The sequence below is a fragment of the Haliotis cracherodii genome, unplaced genomic scaffold (genome assembly GCF_022045235.1).
Source record: "Haliotis cracherodii isolate W230 unplaced genomic scaffold, xgHalCrac1.p SCAF_5, whole genome shotgun sequence".
Lineage (NCBI taxonomy): Eukaryota > Metazoa > Mollusca > Gastropoda > Lepetellida > Haliotidae > Haliotis > Haliotis cracherodii.
Genome location: NW_027266308.1, coordinates 9,205,446 through 9,232,451, shown reverse-complemented (window position 1 = coordinate 9,232,451; position 27,006 = coordinate 9,205,446). Strand labels below are relative to the sequence as shown.

The window sequence follows — 27,006 nt, the reverse complement described above, 5'->3', positions numbered from 1 at the left end:
AATGTTGATGACTAATTTGTCCCTATTGTTGGAGGTGAGATTAACTCTGCACTGGCGATAGATAGACAGAGGGACAGACAGTCAGACAGACAGTCAGACAGACAGAGACAGACAGACAGACAGTAGGATTCTGCAATAGATCAAACTGCAACAAGTCAGACTTGCAATTCAAGTGACACATCTGCAACAAATGAGTTCTGAAAATGATTACTCACTGCAACAGTGTTCATGGGATCATGGTTGGACAGAACTCGGATAGCATCCCCCTCGTCTACCTCGCCACGCAGGAAGTAGTTAGGGTAGAAGGCTCCACACAGCACCAGCTGAAACACACATACACGTCCAGCAACCTCGTCCGGCCAGGGCCCACTTCCACAAAGCGATCTTAGCACTAAGATGATCGTAACTCCCATTCTTTAACACAGGCTTAAGATAGTCTTAGTGCTAAGATAACCTCGAGCAAGAGGGCCCAGGAACTAGAATCAATTAGCAACATACACTGTAGCAGTGTTCCGTGTTCCAGTAATTACCAATTTATTACTGGTAAAATTGGGCTTGGACTGGTACTTCATGTGACTGCCAGTCCCTGTAGAATGGCAAATAAAGTACCTTATAAATCCTTGTTGTTGAACATAACATAGACAATATTAATGTAAGTATATTTTTGGAACGAAGTCAGCTTGTCTGTTACCATCAGGGTTTCCCCTTGTCTATTTTTGATGCAATGAAATAACATTTCACTTTGCTTTGAGGTTAAATGTATATTTGTAGCGACTTAGTCTCGAAATTTCAAAAAAATACAGAGTGAGAATTGTGACTGAACTTTGTGTGAATGATGTGTAGATCTAACTAAGTTACGTCAGAGTTGACATCATTGCCATTGCATAGAACATGGTGTTGAAAGAATTAAAACCAGGTAATTTCACATGTTTTTGTATTTGTTGAAATTTGGGACTGACAAAAATGAGTGTCAGTTTTAGACACGGGAACACTGCATAGGTTAGCAAAGCTTTACCTTGAGAAGAAGCCTCTCCTTGGATGAGTTGTAGTCTCCCTTAAAGAATGGCGGTCTGCTGGCCTTCTGGATGTTGAACCTCTCCAGCCGCTGCTCAAGCTCCCGGATCAAATCGGATGTCTGCAGACAACACACACTGATTACAGTATGACACACTGGCTGGTTCAAGATGTCCAGTATAACACACTGGCTGGCTCCAGGTGTCCAGTATGACACACTGGCTGGCTCCAGGTGTCCAGTATGACACACTGGCTGGCTCCAGGTGTCCAGTATGACACACTGGCTGGCTCCAGGTGTCCAGTATGACACACTGGCTGGCTCCAAGTGTCAAGTATGACACACTGGCTGGCTCCAGGTGTCGAGTATGACACACTGGCTGGCTCCAGGTGTCCAGTATGACACACTGGCTGGCTCCAGGTGTCGAGTATGACACACTGGCTGGCTCCAAGTGTCCAGTATAACATACTAGCTGGCTCCAGGTGTCAAGTATGACACACTGGCTGGCTCCAGTATGACAACCAGGTAAGTTCATCAATTACTGACTGCAATTGCCAACCATGTAAGATCACACACAACTGGGCTCACACATACCTCATTGATCCTCCTGATCTGAATGAAGTGGGATTCCCCCCATTTTCTCTCTGTCATTCCGGTCCGCTTGAAGGCGTGGTGCTTCTTGTTATTTTCCCACACCTAAACCAGACAAAGACCTCAGTACCAACATTGTTACAACAGGAAGACTGGAAGCAGGCTGGAATTTCTGGGCTCGATCGTATCACCACCAGTGACTATTAAGAGTTATGTCCCTTCTATGCCCCTACAAATCAGATTCCACCTCTCATATCAGTTACAAAAACATGGCGGTGCCAAGTTAAGACGATCTGATTGATGATCAAGATGTAAATCTTAACGGGTCTTACCCCGTGAAGTGCATCAAATCACATGAGCACCTTGATTAAAAACATAAAAAGATTTGGATAACATCTGTCGACAACCAGTAGACAGTACATCTTATGCAAATCATGCAGTTGACTGAACTCTGCACGTTGAAATCAATGTTGTTTACGAACCCGATTTCAATTACTTCACACTATCTTAAATGGACTATGCATAGACCTGTTGATCCAGCCCAAATATAACTCCATAATTCCAGCCTAGTTCAACAAGGGCGGAAACTGGACTTTTAGAGTCTGTCAACTCCCTTGTTTTGGGAAGATGATAGACATCTGGAGTGGCATGATCTGGCGACGCATGGTGTAGCCCTTCTTTACCTTGTAAGCATTAAGGATAGCAATGCAGTCACTCAAGGAGAAGGCTCCCCAGCTGTACTTGTGCCTGAAACAAACGAATTTGTGATTACATCCACAGGAATCAAACTATTTGTGAGTATTGGATCTATGTCATGTAGCAGTTACCATGTGACCCTTGAATCCTTGAACTGTGTTTATATTAGAGTTAGTGAGTGAGTTGGGTTTAACGCCAATTTTACCAGTATTCCAGTTATATCGAGGCGTGTCATCTTAATGTGGGAGGAAAGCCAGAACTGATGCAGGTCTCTGACGTTTACCACTTCAGTGAAACCCACGAGCACGGGTATGGTGCCTTTAAACCTAGAAACATAATCAGGGTGAACCCGGATTCGAACCCACAATCATAGATTTCTGGCGTGCCCAAGGGATGCATCTCTGCACAGCGAATGCGGCGCCGTAGACGAATGGGCCACCGTGCTGTGCCCCCATCTATATTAGACATGTCCAGTTACTGAATTTGGTTTACACCATCAACAGGATCAATTAGGAGATAAACATACTGTGTTTTCAATGGAGAGCTAGGTTACCTGTAGATTTAACCACACTAAATTGAATTTGGACCCGAACACACAGCGTGATATGTCAAATGTTATATTTAGCACAGTTACAGGCAACCAAGCTCTACATTGAAAACCATTCAACCATGACTAAATAAAACCCGAACTCTTTGGTGTTAGCAAATATATTGAGTGAAGCGGCATGGGTTGAGTCCAGTGTTTTGAGTGGGTTATCGATCTGAATTACGGAATCACCGACAACAGCCTGTAAACAATATATTGCACTGTATACGCTCAAGCAGTTTGTTTAACCTACTTCACTCCAACATATGACAGAGAAGCTTTCATTAAAATGGACAAGTTGTAGTCACATATCACATAACACACCTTATTGATACTGACATATTTGGTAGATTATCACATCTGACCCATATTTATATAATAATCTGCCTTCTCTAAAATTGAACAAGCACGAAAGCCATCCATCAATAACCATAAAATCAAATCCAGAAGCCAGTATAAGATCAGTGTCAATCAGATGAACAGGCACACAGTCAACTACAGATCCTCTTTTAAACACATGTGAAGGTTATAATTAGAGTCCACCACTGAAGACATCTTTCCGAGGCAAGAGCGTCCACTAGCCTTTTTATCAAAGTCTTGTTTCCAACCTTGTAACTTCAAGCCCACGTTCCTGTGCTAAATATGATCGGACTACTGCACATATTGATAGTCCAATCAGAGAATGTTTCACAAAATCAACATAAACAACTGCTACACCTTTGTATGAAAGTGATTTACCGCTGCCTGTCTATGTTGACAGGAATATGTCTTTTTCATCTTTTAACCCCCCAAATGATTGCTTATGTTTTTGTGTCAGGGATGAAATAGCGAATGTTTTCGTATCTGATTGACTAGGTGCCGCCTATCGTTAGTCCCCATCTTTGTGAAGCCATACGAGACAAGAACAGGGATCTGATTGGATATCATGTTTTTATTACAAGGGGCACAACCCGTGATCTACGAGTCGAGCAAAGAAAAGTGGCCTTGATGTGGCAAGGGTAGAAACAAGGCTTTGATACAGGCAAGTGGACAAGCTTGCCTTGGGAAGATGCATTAAAGCTGGAATACTGCAGAGTACAGCACTACACAACAAACCAAGCACACTGACTAACATTCTGTCAAACTTCACATGTTGATGTACGTAATGTGAGATTTTACAGACAATTTGGCCTAAATCTAAAAATATTTGTCAGGCTTATATACAAGGTCAAAGTCAATTTCTCTCTGATCACTGACAGCTTTGATTGGCTATCAAGCTGGACTGGTGAAAGAATTTATCATTATCCAAGTTTTCCAATGAAAGTTATAAAGAACCAAAATACTAATATTCTAACAAAAACAGTTCAACGAAGATTAATTATGGTAATATTAAATACTTGGGTGGTCCTTAACATTTCTTGAGTAGTAATATGGGGCCTGTGTCTGTGTTCTCCAACGGCCCGAGCCAGATCATAAACACAACCCCAGCTAAAAACTTGGTGCCCAACGTGGGGCCAAGCACGTTCATATTACATTAAGCAAAATAAGCCTCAGTACCCTACTATGCGTCCCGGGACATGCCTTCTGTTGACGGGGGAGTATGTAGCAGGACGTGGAGTCATCCCACAGATGACATCCTTACCTTGTCAGCTTGCTGATGAAGTTAACCTCTTTGGTCATGTGGACAAGGCGTCTGACCTCGGATCAGAGGGTTCGTGGTTCGAATCCCATTACGGGACTCGGAAATTTTATGGCCGCTACAAGTAGTACACAATACATTCAACACTTTCACCTAAAACACACTCACTCAAAAGCTTTCAGCTTGGCCTTGAAAGGTCTTGCAAAAATACTCTTGAGCGACAATGCTGCCCCAATGATAAGACATTCTTCCAGAAGACAGAAGACATGCCCAAGGACAAGCAGCTTCCCGATACGGATATCGACTGGCAGGTCGGCGAGTACCCTCCCGATGAAAGTCAGCTCTCCATCATACTGGCTGTTCACTGTGTTGTTTGACGTGGCAAGGGCCCCCACCTGGAACAAAGTCATTTGAATCTTTGCAGACCACTTCACTTGTCAATAATCATAATCACACTGGAACAAGCAGGTAGACATGTTACCTGATGTGTCCGTCAAGATTGCCCTGAACGCCATCGAAGCTCCGTACATTGACAAAATAGGCAACTGAGATTGCTGCACATATACGCACACAATGCTAAGAGTTTAAGAAAGTCTAAATTCTGCATTTTCATGTATTCACAGAAACTTATAAGTTGATATCATATTTAAGTTTTCTTGTTTAATGACAGCGACATGGAGTATGTATACAGCATATTTTGTTGTGTCAAACTCATTCATAAATATAGAAAACTGTCCGACCCTGTGTTATGTAAGGGATAGATGTGAATGCCTTTTCATTCATTTGCACATATTTCTTGAACTATCACATGTCATTGATTTTGTTTTTTTAACTGTTATGTGACGGCTGTCTGTAAATAATTGAGTCTGGACCTGACACTCCAGTGATTGACATCATGAGCATCAATCCACAGAATTGGGATACAATGACATGCATCAACCAAGTCAGTGAGCCTGACCACCCGATCCTATTAGTCGCCTCTTAAGACAAGAATAGTTGCCTTTTACGGCAAGCATGGGTTGCTGAAGACCTATTCTACATGGATCTTCACGGGTCTATTGTTATTGAAGAAAATGAAGGAGGTAATACTTCTTTCAGGTTGAGGATAGTTCTCTCAATATCGTCCAGTCTGGGAGGGGACAGGGCCAGACCCAGCAGACGTCTCGGCTCCCCCATGTTGAAGATCTTCGTCTTTAGAACCAGGGTCTCCAGGGGACAGCGCTGAGCACAACACATAGAAGTCAGTGAATAGATCAAATAACACAACACATCAAAATCAAGGGATAAAATTGAAAAAACACACGGCCCACATAGGACGTTGTGGCACCACACAAAACAAAATTCCTTGGCTATTATCAATCACTATCCAGGCCTATAAAGGACGTTGTGGCATCACACAACATACATTCCTTCACTATCATCAATCACTATCCAGGCCCATATAGGACGTTGTGGCATCACACAACATATATTCCTTCACTATCATCAATCACTACATTCCTTCACTATCATCACACAACATACATTCCTTCACTATCATCAATCACTATCCAGGCCTATAAAGGACATTGTGGCATCACACAACATACATTCCTTCACTATCATCAATCACTATCCAGGCCCATATAGGACGTTGTGGCATCACACAACATATATTCCTTCACTATCATCAATCACTACATTCCTTCACTATCATCACACAACATACATTCCTTCACTATCATCAATCACTATCCAGGCCCATATAGGATGTTGTGCCATCACACAACATACATTCCTTCACTATCATCAATCAATATCCAGGCCTATAAAGGACAGTGGGGCATCACACAACATACATTCCTTCACTTTCATCAATCACTATCCAGGCCCATATAGGACGCTGTGGCATCACACAACATACATTCCTTCACTATCATCAACCACTAACCAGGCCCATATAGGACGCTGTGGCACCACAGAACACGCATTTCATCGCAAGACAACTTGTCAGTAGGAAAATATGTTTGTGAGGTCCTGACATCTGTACCTGCATCTCTGGTATTCCATAATCAGGCAGACATTGACTGAAGAATGTCTTAGTCACCATGAAGTAGCAGCGGCCATTAGAAACACGTCCAGCCCGACCTGTCAACACGCGTGGAATAACATTTTGTTATGAAAATATCAAATAATCATGAGTGAGTGAGTGAGTGAGTGAGTGAGTTTAACACCGTTTTTAACAGTATTGCAGTTATATCACAGCGTGTCAGCTTAAAGTGGGAGGAAAGCCCGAAGTGATGCAGGTCTCAGATGTTTACCACTTCGGTGAAACCCACGAGCATGGCAATGGTTCTGACAAACCTAGAAACATAATCAGGGCGAACCGAGTCTGGAAACCCACAATCATAGGTTTCTGGCATGTCCAAGGGACGCAACTCTGCACAACGAATCGACGTGTCCCTTAATCATGATGATACAGGGATAGAAATGTAGGTTTTTCAAGAGTGCTGCTGTGCATGACACTCACGGAAATGTTTAGGAGTGTACTCTTGAACCATCTTCAGTCTCGTGCGAAATTTCACACTGACCTAGACAGTAAGGAGTAGTAATGGAGAAAACTGGCCTCCATCCTTTTCTCTGAGCTTGACCACATCCTATTTATACCTTATTATTTTTTAGAAAGAATATTTATCACTGGCTTTATTCAATATCAACAACACAAGATATGTTTTTTTCAAAATGATGATTTTTAAGTGTCCCCTATTGCATGTTTATGTCTAGCGCTAAGACAGTCGTAAGTCCCATACTTTAACATTGTCTTTTGACAGTCATAGGGCTAAGACAAACGTAAGTCCCATACTTTAACATTGTCTTATGACAGTCGTAGCGCTAAGACAGTCGTAAGTCCCATACTTTAACATTGTCTCATGACAGTCATAGGGCTAAGACAGTCGTAAGTCCCATACTTTAACATTGTCTTATGACAGTCGTAGCGCTAAGACAGTCGTAAGTCCCATACTTTAACATTGTCTTATGACAGTCATAGGGCTAAGACAGTCGTAAGTCCCATACTTTAACATTGTCTCATGACAGTCATAGGGCTAAGACAGTCGTAAGTCCCATACTTTAACATTGTCTTATGACAGTCGTAGCGCTAAGACAGTCGTAAGTCCCATACTTTAACATTGTCTTATGACAGTCATAGGGCTAAGACAGTCGTAAGTCCCATACTTTAACATTGTCTTATGACAGTCGTAGCGCTAAGACAGTCGTAATTCCCATACTTTAACATTGTCTTATGACAGTCGTAGCGCTAAGACAGTCGTAAGTCCCATACTTTAACATTGTCTTATGACAGTCATAGGGCTAAGACAGTCGTAAGTCCCATACTTTAACATTGTCTTATGACAGTCGTAGCGCTAAGACAGTCGAAGTCCCATACTTTAACATTGTCTTATGACAGTCATAGGGCTAAGACAGTCGTAAGTCCCATACTTTAACATTGTCTTATGACAATCGTAGCGCTAAGACAGTCGAAGTCCCATACTTTAACATTGTCTTATGACAGTCATAGCGCTAAGACAGTCGTAAGTCCCATACTTTAACATTGTCTTATGACAGTCGTAGCGCTAAGACAGTCGTAAGTCCCATACTTTAACATTGTCTTATGACAGTCGTAGCGCTAAGACAGTCGTAACTCCCATACTTTAACATTGTCTTATGACAGTCGTAGCGCTATGATAGAACGGGGGCCTGGAAGATTTCTTGACCTCTCCTTTCGCAGAGCTATTGACACAATAACTCAAGGATTTTCATACACTGTAATATGTTTGTTTTTGTTTGTTTTTGTTTGTTTGTTTGTTTACTGCACTCAGCAATATTTCAGCTATACGACGACAGTCTGCAAATAATCAAGTCTGGACCAGACAATCCTGTGATTGACATCATAAGCATTGATTTACACAATTGGGATACCATGACATGCATCAACCAAGACAGCAAGTCTGACCACGCGGTCCCGTTAGTCGCCTCTTACGACAAGCATGAGCTGCTGAAAACCAATTCTTACCTGGATCTTCACAGATCAGTGAGTGAGTGAGTGAGTGAGTTGGGTTTAACGCCGCTTTTAACAGTATTCCAGTTATATCACAGCGTGTCAGCTTAACGTGGGAGGAAAGCCCGAAGTGATGCAGGTCTGAGACGTTTACCACTTTGGAGAAACCCACGAGCACAGGTATGGTGCTGACACACAGATCAGTGAAAAATGTACTCAAACTATTCTTATCCCAACAATTGCAGTAAGTTAAAGTGTTGAGGTCAACGTAGGCCTGTGTAGAAGAACTGGGATTGCTGACCTTTCCTCTGTGTACAGTTGGATTTGGCTGCCCAGTCCACAATCAGATGGGTGTAGTTGGTCATGGGGTCACACACCAGGTTCTTGGTAAGGCAGAAGTCGATAACTACACATGCAACAGGACATTTATGTGTGATTAGTGCCAAATGATTTGGCCATTGGATCCATCTTGAGTCATGGACTCAACAATTGGTATGTACTGTAGCTTCTTAGACCATTGTGACTTGCTGTGTTTATGTGTTTGTTTGTTTGTTGTTTTAAGCAGCACTCAGCAGTATTCCAGCTATATGATGCGGTTTGTAAATAATCAACCCTGGACCAGACAATCCAGTGATTGACATCATGAGCATCAATCTACGCAACTGCAATACAATGACATGCATCAACCAAGTCAGGGAGAGCACAGACCACCGAGCCTGTTAGTTGCCTCTTACGACAAGCACAGGATGTCGAAGATCAGTTCTAATCCAACCTGCTCGGTGACTTGAATACTGACAAATATATACCTTAAGGTGTTCTTATATGACCTGTCTACAATTGAGTGAGTGAGTGAGTGAGTGAGTTGGGTTGACAAACCTAGAAACATAATCAGGGCGAACTGGGATTCAAACCCACAATCATAGGTTTCTGGCATGCCAAAGGGACGCAACTCTGCATAGCAAATTGCTGCGCCTTAGACGACTGGGCTTCCATTAATCCATGTTATCATCCAGAAGCAGACTGATGTTTATTGTGCCTTTGTCATGTGACTTTTGACAGGATCAATATTGACATATTAGAGTGGCCAACAAATGTGACACAATATCCTTATGGGACTTAATATATCAATAATGTTTTGAAACAAAACCTAGGCGAAATCACATTTTTCGTGCCACAGACGTTACAAAGGAGACAACCAACCCACTCTTGTTAAACAGGATTTAGGGGTCAACTTAGAGGGTACTTGGAACTCAATACTGGGTACAAGAGACACAAATATAATTGCATTAACTAAAACATTTCCTATGCATAAAAACTTCCTTTACAAATTATACTTTTTCAATATTACATTCAGTAATTCAACTTCAAATTGCTCCCTTTTTTGACCTAGGAACGTGTTCTACAAATTTTTGTCCGTTATTCACATTCTGCCTTTGTTCGTGTGATTTTGAGATTTGTGTTTGGTTGTATTCAGATTCAGGGGAGTGGCTTGCACCCTCAACGACCTTCCCGGATCCTTAACCAGCTGAACTAACAATTTGTGTATGATTGTTTGAATGTGTTGAAAGGTGATATTTGAAACAACATGCTTCAGATCAGCTTGAGAGCCCTCAGGGACAGACACATACATACCATACTTGATGTCTGGAACGGTGATAGACGACTCAGCGATGTTGGTAGAGAGTATCACCTACAAAACAACAAGTGTACAGTCAAGTCTCGTTAATCCGACACTAATGATGGGAACCGATAAATCGGTGCTATTTAGACCCGTTATTCCGTTATTCTCGACCCCAACACACCTAATCTGCAACGAATTACCGAAATCACTCATTAATCAGTCTCGTTGGTCATCTGCCCGCTAGTACAGAGCTCGTGTTTTGATGCGAGACGAGTCGGCTGGTAGCTGCATATTACAACGACTGAAGAGATAACCTTGCTTTAACAATAAACAGTTAATGCTTTAAATAAAGAAAACAGGATTAATCACATTCATAGATTACCTCAATCTCATTAAAATCAGATACAAGTTCTTGCTCTCGAAGAGGGCATCCTAACACAGGTCACGTCAGAACAACCTTTCGGATTAACGGGACTTGAATGTAATTCACACCAACAACACAAATTATGAAAGAATCAGTGTTCTTTAACATCTTTCATAAAGCCAAAAGGAGAAGTTCTTTCTGCTGGTGGAGGTGGTTTTTTTTTAGCCATCTCTCATGCATGTAATGGAGGCTGTTTGTGGGTGAGGAGACAGCAAATTAACCTGTCCATAAGTCTAGCATTCAAGAATCTCTGATCAGCCCTGACATGGTGTCGGCCATAAGTCTAGCATTCAAGAATCTCTGATCAGCCCTGACATGGTGTCGGCCATAAGTCTATCATTCAAGAATCTCTGATCAGCCCTGACATGGTGTCGGCCATAAGTCTAGCATTCAAGAATCTCTGATAAGCCCTGACATGGTGTCGGCCATAAGTCTAGCATTCAAGAATCTCTGATCAGCCCTGACATGGTGTCGGCCATAAGCCTAGCATTCAAGAATCTCTGATCAGCCCTGAAATGGTGTCGGCCATAAGCCTAGCATTAAAGAATCTCTGATCAGCCCTGACATGGTGTCGGCCATAAGCCTAGCATTCAAGAATCTCTGATCAGCCCTGACATGGTGTCGACCATAAGCCTAGCATTCAAGAATCTCTGATCAGCCCTGACATGGTGTCTGCCATAAGTCTAGCATTCAAGAATCTCTGATCAGCCCTGACATGGTGTCTGCCATAAGTCTAGCATTCAAGAATCTCTGATCAGCCATGACATGGTGTAGGCCATAAACCTAGCATTCAAGAATCTCTGATCAGCCCTGACATGGTGTCGGCCATCAGCCTAGCATTCAAGAATCTCTGATCAGCCCTGACATGGTGTCGGCCATAAGTCTAGCATTCAAGAATCTCTGATCAACCCTGACATGGTGTCTGCCATAAGCCTAGCATTCAAGAATCTCTGATCAGCCATGACATGGTGCAGGCCATAAGCCTAGCATTCAAGAATCTCTGATCAGCCCTGACATGGTGTCGGCCATAAGCCTAGCATTCAAGAATCTCTGATCAGCCCGGACATGGTGTCGGCCATAAGCCTAGAATTCAAGAATCTCTGATCAGCCCTGACATGGTGTCGGCCATAAGTCAAGCATTCAAGAATCTCTGATCAGTCCTGACATGGTGTAGGCCATAAGCCTAGCATTCAAGAATCTCTGATTAGCCCTGACATGGTGTCGGCCATAAGTCTAGCATTCAAGAATCTCTGATCAGCCCTGACATGGTGTCGGCCATAAGTCTAGAATTCAAGAATCTCTGATCAGCCCTGACATGGTGCAGGCCATAAGCCTAGCATTCAAGAATCTCTGATCAGCCCTGACATGGTGTCGGCCATAAGCGTAGCATTCAAGAATCTCTGATCAAACAACTCTCCAACTTCCCTACTATCTGACAGATCTTTAATCATAGGAAGTTCCTGTCATAAGGCATCATTGAATTTGGGTCAGGGTGTTTTATACATGGGGCTAGATTTTGTAGAAGAGTCACTCTTCAGGCAGCTTGGAAATCTGTAACGCTGCTGAGGCTATCCATATTTTTTTCTGTGTTTTCAATCTCCTGCCTGCCCTGAATTTTCATTCTGAAGGAAAATAATAATAATCATGGCAATGTTTCCCGTTGCTGTGGAGATGTATGCCACGATGTGATAAAAATACTCTTGCCACTGTACTCATAAAACCCCGGGTCAGCTTGATCTCATCTTCCTGAGGCGAGAGAGTAAACTGACTTTATAAGTCCAGTTTCTACCCTTGCCAAACTAGGCTGGAATTATGGAGTTATGTTTTGGATGGACTAGTCTATGCATAGTCCAATCACAATCATGTAACAAAATTGACGGTTCGTGAACTGCCGTGCAGATTTAGGACAACAGCAGGATTTGCAAAGCATGTGTACCGCCAGCTCGGCGTCAACAGATATTTGTCAAATTAATGTTTTTAATCAAGGCACTCATGTGATTTGATGAACTTTGCGAAGTAAGACCCTCTTAATTACAATATAGATCTTGATTATCGATCAGATTGTCTTCACTGGGTGCCGCTATTTTGCTCGAAGCAAATGCAATCTATATGAGAGGTGGAACCTGATTGGTCAATAGGAGGGACACAGAAGTGACATAACTCACAATAGCCACTGGTGGTGCTACAATTGAGCCCAAAAATTCCAGCCTAGTTCAGCAAGGGTGGTAACTGGACTTTCACAGACAGTTAATGCCCTTGCCTCAGGAAGATGGCTTGATATCTCTTCTGCCATATTTATTAAGAATTTGTTTCCAATGCAAAGCAAGTCTCTCTATGTCATAAATTAACATTAAGACTGGTACCAAGTGTTCTGAACTTTAAAATGTCCTAAAAGAAGTTACACAATTAGTTAATTATTGGCTTTTTAAAATTTATTTTCACATGCTGCCCTCTTGCTGGTTGAGGTTGGAGATGAGAAACAGATTAAAAGATATGGATGGCCACATGATGTCATCTGTGTCCCTGACAATCACTGTCATGACCAACCTTCCTCTGCCCCTTGAGGGCTGGCTCGAACACCCTCATCTGTTCGTCCTGGGTGATGGTGGAGTGGAGCGGGATGACTTTCAGGCTGAAACACATGCCGAGCTACAGCACTGAGATCATCCCTACATCAAATATGCATCAGGAGATTTAGGATTAAGCAAGGCAACTGTATAAAAGGACAAGACTACACTAAATTTTACGACAAAAATACACACTTTCTCCTTGGAAATGAAGCTTTAAAATACTTCAAAATCCTCTTTTTATAATATCTATAACATGATCAAACTGTAATTAGGAAACAATACTCTGAATAAACACATGTATTAAAGCAACAGTTCATCACTTTATCACTGACTTCTAGTCGCTTCTGACCTCCTTGTTACGTAGGCTATCTTTGGATATTGGGCAGGACAACCTGTAAAACAAGGCCAGAAATTGGTCCGGCCTGAGAGAGATGTTACTCATCTTAGATGTTACTCAACTAAAGGAGATGTTACTCAACTCAGGGAGATGTTACTCAACTAAGGGTGATGTTACTCAACTAAGGGAGATGTTACTCAACTAAAGGAGACGTTACTCATCTAAGGGAGATGTTACTCAACTAAAGGACATGTTACTCAACTAAGGGAGATGTTACTCAACTAAGGGAGATGTTACTCAACTAAGGGAGATGTTACTCAACTAAAGGAGACGTTACTTATCTAAGGGAGATGTTACTCAACTAAAGGAGATGTTACTCAACTAAAGGAGACGCTACTCATCTAAGGGGGATGTTACTCAACTAAAGGAGATGTTACTCAACTAAGGGAGACGTTACTCAACTAAGGGAGATGTTACTCAACTAAGGAGGATGTTACTTATCTAAGGGAGATGTTACTTATCTAAGGGTGATGTTACTTATCTTAGATGTTACTCAACTAAGGGAGATGTTATTTATCTTAGATGTTACTCAACTAAGGAAGATGTTACTCAACTAAAGGAGATGTTACTCAACTAAGGGAGATGTTACTCAACTAAGGAAGATGTTACTCAACTAAAGGAGATGTTACTTATCTAAGGAGGATGTTACTCAACTAAGGGAGATGTTACTCATCTTAGATGTTACTCAACTAAGGGAGATGTTACTCAACTAAAGGAGATGTTACTCATCTAAGGGAGATGTTACTCAACTAAAGGAGATGTTGCTCAACTAAGGGAGATGTTGCTCAACTAAGGGCGATGTTACTCAACTAACGGCGATGTTACTCAACTAAGGGTGATGTTACTCAACTAAGGGCGATGTTACTCAACTAAGGGAGATGTTACTCAACTAAGGGAGATGTTACTCATCTTAGTGAGATGTTACCTACTTGTGTTTTGCTTCATGAACTCTCAACTTGTCGTACAAATCCGAGATTTCACCATAACCTGTGGAAAATGATAAGCATTACTTTTCAGCATGAAAGTAAAAAAAGCAAATCCATCCACCCATCCATCCATATAATGGCAGAATGATAATAATAAATAAGTGTATACATGCTTCCTTCATATTTTCTGGGTCAATTAGTTTTGTAGGATTAAGAATATAACCCAAGAATCTGGAGCAAATAAATTCCAAATATCTGTGATCCTGTTTGTCACGTTAGGTGTGCGTACCTGGCAGGAAGCACAGCACAGTTCCGCGGACAGGGGAGAAGTTAGTGTCTTTGTCCAGTCTGATAACAGAGAGGCATACAAGGAATAAATACATCACATGAACATCGAATGAGAGTGGGGGTGAGTGAGTGAGTATGGTTTTACGCCTCTTTTAGCAATATTCCAGCAATATCACGGTGGAGGACACCAGAAATGGGCTTCACACATTGTACCCATGTCGGGAATCGAACCCAGGTCTTCGGCGTGATGAGCAAACACTTTAACCACTAGGCTACCCGACCGCCCCACATCGAATGAGAAATAGTACTCATGGAACAAGCTGAAGAGTTGAAGAAATAATGAAAATAACAAACAAACGATTATTGTTAAACTTTATCAAACATTTACTGAATGTCACACCGAAAAGACCTGTAAAAGATCTGTAACAGTATTTACCATGTACTTGTTTAATGAGTTCATATGGTATTTCAAGTTGAGCGAGACAACAAATATGTACCCTTGCTCTTTGCGTTCCAGTGAGTCGAACTCACAGATGAGTTTCACCGCCATGTTCTCGATCTCCTCACTCAATTCAGGCTTGCACTCATCGAACTCCGGGAGCTGCAGACAGGGAGCGTGGGAAATAAAACATTACAGAAAACTGGAGGTCACCCAAAAACAGGTCACACAACATGACCGCCCGAACTTGAATAAAACGTGTGTATGTGCATGTGTGTTTGTGTGTGCATGTGTGCATGCGTGTGTGCGTGTATGTGTGTATGCGTGTATGAGTGTGTATGTGCTTGTTGTTTTAAATGCTGCATTCAACAACATCCCAGCAATATGACAGCGGCCTGTAAATAAACAAGTAAACACGAACCAAGTCACGGCGCCTGACAAACCAATCTCTAATTTCGACTCTTACAACCTGCATGCATAGCTAGGTACCGATTAAAAAACCTAAACAATGACATTGACCTATGATTTATTTTGACCAAGCCCTGAATCTAGGGAAGGTATATAGCTAGTTTAATGATCCATGCATTACAAACTTTTGAGAAAGTGCAACAGAAACATTTTAGTGAGTTTTTTCTTTCTAATGACCTTGACCTTTGAACTTTTTATGACATGTGTGAAACAACTTCGCCATGAAATCAATGTGTCATCTCTAATGTCAATTATGTTGGTGTATTACACATAAGCAATATCACCGCCAGTGGTCAATTCCATGAAAACCTTGAAGCAGTCTCTCTCCACCCTACTGCAAAGTAAACTTTTGTTAATAAAGAAAGACAGCTTTTACATCTATGTTCATAATATGTGCTACAGAAAAGTTAGTGGATTCTATCAAATCTTTTCATGAACACACAGAGAAATTACGACAGTTTTGCTTCAGAATTTAACTTCAGAATACGGTTACAAATATCTCACAAGTAATTGTCACAGGTACTGCTTTTGATGCTTGCATTGTTTGTTTGATGTTTAACGCTGCACTCAGTAATATTCCAGCTATATGACGGCGGTCTGTAAGTAATGGAGTCTGGACCAGACAATCCAGTGATTGACATCATGAGCATCAATCCACGCAATTAGGATATGATGACATGCATCAACCAAGTCAGTGAGCCTGACCACAGATCCCGTTGGTCGCCTCTTATGACAAGCATAGTTGCCTTTTACGGCCAGGACTGGTTGCTGAAGACCTATTTTACCCCATATCTTCACAGGGATTTTGATGCTTGTAAGATAGATACAATATAAGGAATGGTCTCCCTAGATTTATAATTACAAAAAGGCTTACCACTCCAAGTGTGGGAGTGAGGTCGTCAGCATAGAATTCCGACACCCTGAAGACTCGGCCCTCTACGCTCACCACCGGTGCCGGTTCCAGGCGATCTCGCACTGGCAGGGCAAAGTAGCTGGCAAACAGGTCACAGTCTATGGTGGCTGACATCAGGATCACCTGCAGAACAGAGCGTCACAGATCAATCACTGACCACACACAGATCAATGACTGACCATACACGGGCAAAGTAGCTGGCAAACAGGTCACAGTCTATGGTGGCTGACATCAGGATCACCTGCACAACAGAGCTTCACAGATCAATCACTGACCACACACAGATCAATGACTGACCATACACGGGCAAAGTAGCTGGCAAACAGGTCACAGTCTATGGTGGCTGACATCAGGATCACCTGCAGAACAGAGCGTCACAGATCAATCACTGACCACACACAGATCAATGACTGACCACACACGGGCAAAGTAGCTGGCAAACAGGTCACAGTCTATGGTGGCTGACATCAGGATCACCTGCAGAACAGAGCTTCACAGATCAATCATCGACCACACACAGATCAATCACTGACCACACACAGATCAATCACTGACCACACACAAATCAATCACTGACCACATACAGATCAATCACTGACCATACACGGGCAAAGTAGCTGGCAAACAGGTCACAGTCTATGGTGGCTGACATCAGGATCACCTGCAGAACAGAGCTTCACAGATCAATCATGGACCACACACAGATCAATCATCGACCACACACAGATCAATCACTGACCACACACAGATCAATCACTGACCACACACAGATCAATCATCGACCACACACAGATCAATCACTGACCACACACAGATCAATCACTTACCATACAGATCAATCCCTGACCACACACAGATCAATCACAGACCACAGACAGATCAATCCCTGACCACACACAGATCAATCACCGACCACAGGCAAAGATCACACATGGGACACACACAGATCACACAAGGGACACAGACCACACATACACATGGGACACACAGATCACACATGGGACACACAGATCACACATGGGACAAAGAGAGATCACACATCGGACACACAGTGATCACACATGGGACACACAGATCAAACAAGGGACACACAGATCACACAAGGGAAACACAGATCACACATGGGACACACAGATCAAACAAGGGACACACAGATCAAACAAGGGACACACAGATCACACAAAGGACACACAGATCACACATGGGACACACAGATCAAACAAGGGACACACAGAGATCACACATGGGACACACAAATCACACATGGGACACACAGATCAAACAAGGGACACACAGATCAAACAAGGGAAACACAGATCACACATGGGACACACAAATCACACAAGGGACACACAGATCACACATGGGACACACAGATCATGCATGAGACAAAGAGATCACACATGGGACAAAGAGATCACACATGTGACAGAGAGATCACACATGGGACAAAGAGAGATCACACCAGGGAAACACAGATCACACAAGGGACACACAGAGATCACACAAGGGACACACAGATCAAACATGGGACACACAGATCACACAAGGGAAACACAGATCACACAAGGGAAACACAGATCACACATGGGACAAAGAGAGATCACACCAGGGGAAACACAGATCACACAAGGGAAAAACACAGATCACACATGGGACACACAGATCACACATGGGACACACAGATCACACATGGGACACACAGATCACACATGGGACACACAGATCAAACATGGGACACACAGATCACACATGGGACAAAGAGAGATCAAACATGGGACACACATATCACACAAGGGAAACAGATCAAACATGGGACACACAGATCACACAAGGGAAACACAGATCAAACATGGGACACGAAGATCACACAAGGGACAAACAGATCAAACATGGGACACACAGATCACACAAGGGAAACACAGATCATACATGGGACACACACAGATCACACAAGGGACACACAGATCACACATGGGACACACAGATCACACAAGGGAAACACAGATCAAACATGGGACACACAGATCACACAAGGGACACACAGATCACACATGGGACACACAGATCACACAAGGGAAACACAGATCAAACATGGGACACACAGATCACACAAGGGACACACAGATCACACATGGGACACACAGATCACACAAGGGAAACACAGATCAAACATGGGACACACAGATCACACAAGGGAAACACAGATCATACATGGGACACAGATCACACAAGGGACACACAGATCACACAAGGAAAACACGGATCAAAAATGGGACACACAGATCACACAAGGGAAACACAGATCAAACATGGGACACACAGATCACACAAGGGAAACACAGATCACACAAGGGACACACAGATCACACAAGGGAAACACAGATCATACATGGGACACAGATCATACATGGGACACAGATCACACAAGGAAAACACGGATCAAACATGGGACACACAGATCACACAAGGGAAACACAGATCAAACATGGGATACACAGATCACACAAGGGACAAACAGATCAAACAAGGGACACACAGATCACACAAGGGAAACACAGATCACACATGGGACATACAGATCACACAAGGGAAACACAGATCAAACATGGGACACACAGATCACACATGGGACACACACAGATCACACAAGGGAAACACAGATCAAACATGGGACACACAGATCACACATGGGACACACACAGATCACACAAGGGAAACACACAGATCACACAAGGGAAACACAGATCACACATGGGAAACACAGATCACACATGGGACACACAGATCTCACAAGGGAAATACAGATCACACAAGGGAAACACAGATCACACATGGGACACACACAGATCACACATGGGACACAGAGAGATCACACCCAGAACATTTAAGTTCCACCAACCTTAACATGTTGTGAGTTGGTACGCAGCAGCTTCCGCACTATCAGCAAGGCAAAATCTGACTCCTGGTCTCGTTCATGCACCTGAAAAAACAGGTGTGACTTTACAACTGACCTCTCTTGTCTGTTGGTTGTGCAACATCGCACTATTGAAAATGTACTCAATCATAACATACTGAAAAACAAATGGGTGTTCTTGAAAGAAGAGAACTTTTGACTCTCTCACATCATTAATGTGCATAGAGATATACTGTACATCTTGAAATTAACGCGAGCGTGAATTAAATGCAAAAAATGTGTGTGGTCTTTGTTCTCATGATCATTAATGAAACTTCGCATTTATGTCTCCAAAATGACTATCAACAATAAGAAGGCCTCACTGCACACTAATAATAGCAGAAATAAACACAAATACAGTTTATTGAACAGCAGTTGTAACAAGTATATACCAATTTTATTCAAAGAATAGGAATTACACAATAGGCATCCGGTGAGTTATCACTGCTGGGGTCAAGAATTCTACCAACTCATGTCAAACTAGGCATCATTGACCACTCCAATCAGTTGTTGGTTCAATTATTTTATTGCCTTTGAACTTCCTTCATGCCAGTATAAACTGGGTGTTGTTAACACTGTTTATTCATCTTGGCTTGGATACTCGCCCTGCGAACACGTCCACCCAAGCTCTCAAACTACCAAACCGACTATGAGAGATCTCTCTAGGTCACTACCGAGAGAGCTTGTCTCCATCCTGGAGCCCTTGCTGGCTTACCGGGTTGGGGACTACTCCCTCAGGACTTCCTATAAGTCCAAAACCTCCACCATCTCCATCATCTTTGACTTAGGTCAAAAGAAGAGGCCTCTGGTCAAAGCCCCGGCCAAGACCAAGCCTAAGGAGAAACCCGCCCCGGCCCCTGCCCCTGCTGCACCACGCCCGGTGAAGAGGAAAAGGCCGCCCAAGGTAAAGAAGACTCCTCCAGTCTCCAACATGGAGATCGAGGAAAGTCTTCCTACCACCCCTACACCCCCAACAGCAGCACTGGAGCTCGCTCCCCTCGAACCCAGGGGGGAGGAGCCCTTCCGCTCGCCCGAGGGGACAGGACACGGGAGGAAGAAGAGAAAGCGGAGAAGCATATTCTCCCCAGACGCTTCACCCATCCCAGCTACTCCTACCACCCAGTCCATAGAGTGTCAGACCACCGACCCTCCAGGCCCTACACTCAATGACAGCCACACCCAGAACGCCACACCACCAGTCCCCCCTCTCCGCAACAGCCACACCCAGACCAGTCCGGTCATGGTGCCAAAGGAGAAGCCAGAGGACGTGCGGATCATACTTACCCGGGAAGCGGCTAAAGTCAAGGACTCACACAAGCATCTGCCTCCACCCGCCTCCGGGAAACTTACCAACAGGATCCACCCTAGCAGCCGCCCCCAACCAGCCATGGTTATGGTCCAGTCCATAGAGGGCGAACGCTTCGAGCATGAGATGCACAGTTTCCAGGACCTCAAGGACTTCCTGGAAAACAGCGATGTTGTCTTCAACAACAACTTCGTCAAGGCCATGGCGGCCCGACTAGTTGACGGTCTCTTCCCAGGCCTCAGCCGAGAAGAATACAACATCGCCTCCACGCTCCTCTCCGGCCAGCTGAGATAATCTCCTCTGGTCGCCACACACGCTCGCCCGCCGACGCCGTGCCTTCCCACGCTTGACCCCCTCCCCCCCAACCCACGCCCCAACTTTTCCATATTATTCAGTACTTTTTTACCACCCTCCCCCTCCCAGCCAAATCCCCGTCCCCCGCAGCTTTATTTTACATTAGGTCTGTAAAAGCTACATTTTTTTGGGTCGAACTTCTTTATTTATTCATTACGCTTTTTTTCTCCCAATAGTATAAAGTGCTTCCCTGTGTGCGAAATACGCTATGAGTCGGAAAGCGCACGTTAAATCTCCAAGTACCTCACCCTCACTGTTTATTGTTTCTACGTAAGTGCTCTACTAAGTGCTAATAAGTGGTGCTATTTGCTGTTTGACTGGATTATGTATCATTCCACTGGGGATGGGGTGGGGGGAGTCGCATTGATTTTGAGCTGATCTTTTGGCTAGGGGTCAGCAGTATTAATTTGGAGATGCATTAAATTCAAGATTTACAGTAGGTAAAGAAAGAGCATGAAGGGCACCATACATTTCATCAGAAGAACTGCAGACTGACCTCATCAAGGATCACATGCGTGAACTGCAGCATATTCTTTGTTTTAATCAGCTTCTCTCTCAGTACCCCAGTTGTACAGTAGGTGATGCGAGTGTCCTCCGAAGTTTTGTTGTCCATGCCAATCTGAATAAGGAATAGATGTTACAGTCATCATTGGGAATACACAAAACCTGTTCTTGTAGAACTAATTAACTGATTTTCTCTTTGTACTCTATTTGTTTTTAATGTGTTTTGCATATTCTTACAGTTATGAACAAATGTGGGAGCTGTGTGATAGGTTTTGCCTCTCAGCTAGTTGAAACAAGATGTTTACACAGCTCTTTCTCTCTGTCAAAAACAAACAAAGAATGCATGTAGGAGTAATGCAGGATAAGTAAAAAATTGCTGATTTTCCTGCATCATGTCTCTAGTCAGGTGAGGTGAGGTGAGGTGAGGTGAAATGGGGTTTAATATCGCATTCAAGATTATTGGATACATATAGCGACGTGCATACATGTGTGTGTGGCTACTTGTACTAGTCCCGACTAATGCCGATTTTATAGTGCTAGCCCACTGAGATACCATGCCGCAGTTTAACATCAATACCCCACTCAGACACAGTATACTGACTCCGAGCCGACCAGTCCTTGTTTTAATGCCAAGTGCCAGAAAGGGTACCATCTTTTAACGTATTTTGGTATGACGCAGCCGGGAAACAAACCTCAGACCTTCCGTCCTCGGGGCGGATGCTCTACCACTAGACCATGGAGGCCACAGGCCACTACCTGGTATCCACAGATGCTTCCAAGTGTCCAGCTCCTCTCAGAGCACACCCTCCTTGCCACGCTGACTGCGGCAATACGACGTGGCTGTGTGATGATGATGTTGCAGTGCTTGTGTTCCTGGGCGTAGTGGTCCAGGATGTACTGGGGCACCTGTGTGGTCTTGCCGGAGCCGGTGGAGCCCTGGATCACGGTCACCTGGTTACTCTCTATAGTGCTCAACAGCTGCAACACAGGCCAACAAGGTTAGTGCGAGGGAAATGTTGTTGAAGTACATGAGACAAATCCTGACAATCCTTGATAGTAAAATACTGGAATACTGTATTTGAACACCGTTGGACTTGGAATATTTGAGGATGTTTTATAAAAATATCTAAAATGGCAATAAAAACGTGCGGCTAACTTTATGCTGATGCGGGCGGTGCCTGAGAACCAAGACTATTTTTTTTAAGCCTAACAAATGATATTATTATGTCTAACACAAAGTAATCTAATCCCCCTAGTCTAGCTCGGTATAGAACAGACATTACTTTCGAGTCAAATATTTTTTAAAATACCTCATGTGGGAGAGGTTTCAACTTTGAAAGGGATTTTAAATACCAAACAAAACCTTTTTGGAATGCCGAGTAGAACTGTCAAAAAGGTTTTTTTTTGTGAAAATATAATTACCCTGAAAATCCCAACTTGTGCTAAGATGCCATGCATCCATTTTTAGAGACAACAACTCTAGATTTATCAAAATTTACTACTAAAATATACGAGTAAAATCCTAGATATTTTTTTTATATTCATACTGCCAAACTCCTTCATGTATTTACTGCTTGTTCTTGAAAGAGAAAAGAGCTGTGTGAAGATCTTGCTTGAAAAAGTTGTTTCAACAAGCTGCGAGGCAAACCCTATCACACAGCTCCCATGTGCCAGGGGAAGTTACATCGAAGACCAGAACATATGAAGGCATCGTGGGGAGACAACTCTGCAACGGGTGGGTCTCTTAAGATGCAGTAATGCAGGATAAGTATACAAATATAATAAAATATCTAGGTTTTTACTAGATTTCTTACTTATCCTGCAATATTGCTTAATGCATCTTTATCCGACGGAAACGGTGGCGGGCATACCTTCTGATGGGGACTTTCATCTCAAAACTCCAATTCCTTCAGCCAATCCTTGGCTGTGCGGTAAGCTGCAATCGACCAATCTGTAGACGGGAAAAACCAGGAGTTAAGTATGCGGAGTGTCCAGGTACGACGCAGCCATAGACGATAATAATATTAAAGTTGTAGACTGACATACCAAGCCATAATGCCTGGGGCATTGAATCTTCTATTCCAGGGCGTACACCAGGGAGGTCGAGAGGCCGATCCAAGACTTGAGGCGAGGTCAGTGGCATCTAGAAGTGATGACTTGCTGGGCCACTACTAACAGATCAAAGCTGTGCATACCTTGCATGTCCTCAAAAGCAACATCATGCAGGTAGCGACTGGCAAAGACTGTGTCAGATTGAACATATGGAACAGTTACTGTATAGTGCCCTGGTGGAGGCGACCGCCCTGATCTCATGCGGGTTGTTGGAGCTTGGGTGTCCAATCCCAGTCCTCTTAGGCCTGGAGAATGATGGCTCTCAGCCAAAGGGCAATGATGTTGCGGCTAACTTCCACTTGCGAGGTCACTGACACTGGTTGGAAGAGGCGGCCGCGTTGTTGTCTACAGCATTCCTTGGACCGACCGATGTAACAACGCAATGCTCTCATAGGGCACAGGAGGAGCTCTTGTTCATCTTCCGCATCAACTATCAATGGAAGCTGGTTCTTAGCAATGAAGTCCCAGCACAGTCCGAGATCAACGGTCCATGCACTCCTTGCTCAAAGTGACGTCCAAGGTGTGGAGTTCGCTAAAACATACTGCTGTAGCAAGTGCCAGGAAGAAGACAGTTTCCTTGGTACTCGATGGTTTTGGCTGGTGGCGAACAGGTCAATGTTGGAGTGACCGTGGTCCCGACAAACAAGAGTGAAGGCGTCTGGGTGGAGCTTCCACTCTGTGGGGGCGACTTTATCTGCCTGGGATAGAGCCTCCACCAGGATGTTGCGACGGCCCAGAATGTTTTGAACGTGGAATTGGATCCCCAGATGATCCACCAGGTTGAAGAAGCAGAACGTCTGTTGTAGGAGCGAGGGTGAGTGAATCTTGATTCTGGAGGCACCAGAGGACGGTTAAGTTGTCCGTTGAAATGGAGGGACGGGCGTGTAGGAGGGTCTGCTTCCAGTAGGAGAGAGCCAGAATAAGCGACTCCAGTTCGAGGTTGTTGATGTGCCACTGTAGCTGAGCGGCGGACCACAGCCACGAGGCGACCTGTCCCTCTAGATGTGCGCCCCATCCCTGAAGGGAGGTGTCTACAAAGAGGTGTAACGAGGTCGTAAGCCCTGCCCTGTAAGCCCTAAGAAGTTAGATTCTACAGGCTACCACCGGAAATGAGGTTTAAGGTGATCTGGGAGGATGCAGTTGGAGCCTTCCTCTGTTGGTCAAGTCCTGTGCTGAGGTTAGGAGGCCCAGGACGACTTGCCACTGGCACAGTGTGCAAGACTGGTGGAACGCCAGGACCAAGTGTAGTTGTATACAGTCCCTGGATACAAAGAGGAGACCGAGATCGGTCTAAAAAAGGCTGCCAATGAACTGTAGGTGGAATGAGGGCGGTGCTTGTAAAGGCGTATGTATAGGGGCAGGGGCCGTAGTTGAGGCTGAAGGCATCGGCATCTGCATGGACTGTATGTACTGCATGTACTGTTGATAGCCATAGCCCAAGGGTGTCTGTATGGTGGACTGTGGTCATGATAGTGGATGCCGCTGTGTAGACGGACGTGGTGGTGGTTGTCAAAGTGCTCTGTGTCGACATGGAGACAGGTCTAGATGACGTCACGGCCGCTGTAGATGCCGGGGAGTCTCTGTCCGAGGATGCTGTGAAGGCAGTGCGTCTGAAAGCTGTGCGCCAAGCACAAGAATATTAACTCAAAGAATCAAAACATGTGAGGGTTGAACAAGTTTATGAGCAGATCAAAAACAGGTCTTCCTTCTGCTAGTGACAGAGGTAATGTGATGATCCGTGACGTCACTTCCCCTGGTCACGTGGGAGCTGTGTGATAGTGTTGATCTCTCAGCTAGTTGAAACAACTTCTTCAAGTAAGATCTTTACATAGCTTGTTCTCTCTGTCAAGAACGAGCAAGTAAATGCATTAAGAAGTAATACCCGAAAAGTAAAAAATAACATAAAATATTTCAAAAACAGACATACCAATCCTCCATAGATATATTAGGCTCCGCAACAGGTAAACCTTAAATCTTTTCTAATGTACTCCAAAATGCAAACTGTTCATCAATAATTGTCCAGACTTATCCTGGTATAATTATTTTTTTATCCCTGATGATAGCTTTAAACTTATTTTAGCACATATAAAATCATTCAATGATTGATTACTTTTGCATTTTCTAAACACAGTAAACAATCATTCTCTCTCATGACGGTAGTATTAACATTCACTTCCAATATATTCAAACCATGGTTGCGAGTAAAAACTACAATTATTGTTTTTACGTTTCATACATACGACAGCTTTACAAATTGCTTCAGTAAATAAATCTATTGCTCCATTAATATTAGTTAACATAAAATCTAAACAGTCATCCAACACGGATACAATATTATCTGACAGCAAATTGTCCCTAAACTGATCTATATATATATAATCGGAGCTTATATCAAACAAAACTGTTTTGGGCCTTTACAGCTCTATTTAAGCATCAATCATTATTCACAGAAGAAAGAGTAGATTTGAATCTGAGATCATATTTAAAATGAACAATGAGGATTCAAAGTAATTTCCAAATTATTCAATACTTAAAGAGGCAAAACTTTTACTGAAGTTCACTGAAAACAAACTTTAGTTAAGCCCAATTTGTCAACCAGTTTTGGAGAAATCAATCTCATTAAAATCAGATCTTAGTTCTCGCTGCCACTAAACAAAGATCTGAGGACATCCAATTACGGGTCCCGACCTTTCATGAACTTTGACCGACCAATGGAATTACTGACAAGAAGTCGACATTAGCCAAACAGAAGGCAGCTTTCTCGTGCTTTACGGCACTAATTTCAAATTAGCAACTACGCTTAGAAACATATTTTGACAAATTCTCGCTTAAAAATTTGAAACCTGAACAAAAGAACATTCTCGAATGGCTAATATATGGTCCAGATTGTATAGATTCAGTCGTTAAGCCCGTAACTATCGTTCGGAATACCCCGTTTTAAAGTTTTCGAGGCTGCGTGATTAGAAATCACATTCCGACTGTCACTTTCATGATCTGGTAAGCAACGCTCTGATTGGTCGGATGAAAGCTCGTTCCTCGGACCCCTAATGGGATGTCCTCAGATCTTTGTTTAGCGGTAGCGAGAACTAAGATCTGATTTTAATGAGATTGTGGAGAAATGGAAACAGGAAAATAATCTACTAACAAAAGATGACATATCAAAACACAAGCTCATAGTCATATTGTTCT

The 27,006-nt window shown here is 43.3% G+C and overlaps 1 protein-coding gene across 2 annotated transcripts in view; it reads right to left on the bottom strand.

The window, feature by feature from the left end:
- The window catches only part of LOC139442044 (ATP-dependent RNA helicase TDRD9-like), a 62,959-nt gene that overhangs the window by 24,817 nt on the left and 11,136 nt on the right, over positions 1-27,006 (bottom strand). The window contains exons 4-20 of one of the 2 annotated variants that reach the window (XM_071222822.1): positions 22,462-22,683; positions 21,698-21,820; positions 19,488-19,568; positions 16,547-16,708; positions 15,263-15,366; positions 14,767-14,825; positions 14,481-14,538; positions 13,132-13,216; positions 10,172-10,229; positions 8,841-8,945; positions 6,533-6,630; positions 5,593-5,724; positions 4,672-4,898; positions 2,287-2,350; positions 1,607-1,708; positions 1,016-1,135; positions 216-323 (exon numbers count right to left, since the gene is read on the bottom strand). In XM_071222822.1, the coding sequence (XP_071078923.1) occupies positions 216-323; positions 1,016-1,135; positions 1,607-1,708; positions 2,287-2,350; positions 4,672-4,898; positions 5,593-5,724; positions 6,533-6,630; positions 8,841-8,945; positions 10,172-10,229; positions 13,132-13,216; positions 14,481-14,538; positions 14,767-14,825; positions 15,263-15,366; positions 16,547-16,708; positions 19,488-19,568; positions 21,698-21,820; positions 22,462-22,683 (1,908 nt within the window). Of the gene's footprint in view, positions 1-215; positions 324-1,015; positions 1,136-1,606; positions 1,709-2,286; positions 2,351-4,671; positions 4,899-5,592; positions 5,725-6,532; positions 6,631-8,840; positions 8,946-10,171; positions 10,230-13,131; positions 13,217-14,480; positions 14,539-14,766; positions 14,826-15,262; positions 15,367-16,546; positions 16,709-19,487; positions 19,569-21,697; positions 21,821-22,397; positions 22,684-27,006 lie in introns of those variants that run through there. The other variant, XM_071222823.1, reaches the window with a different exon arrangement.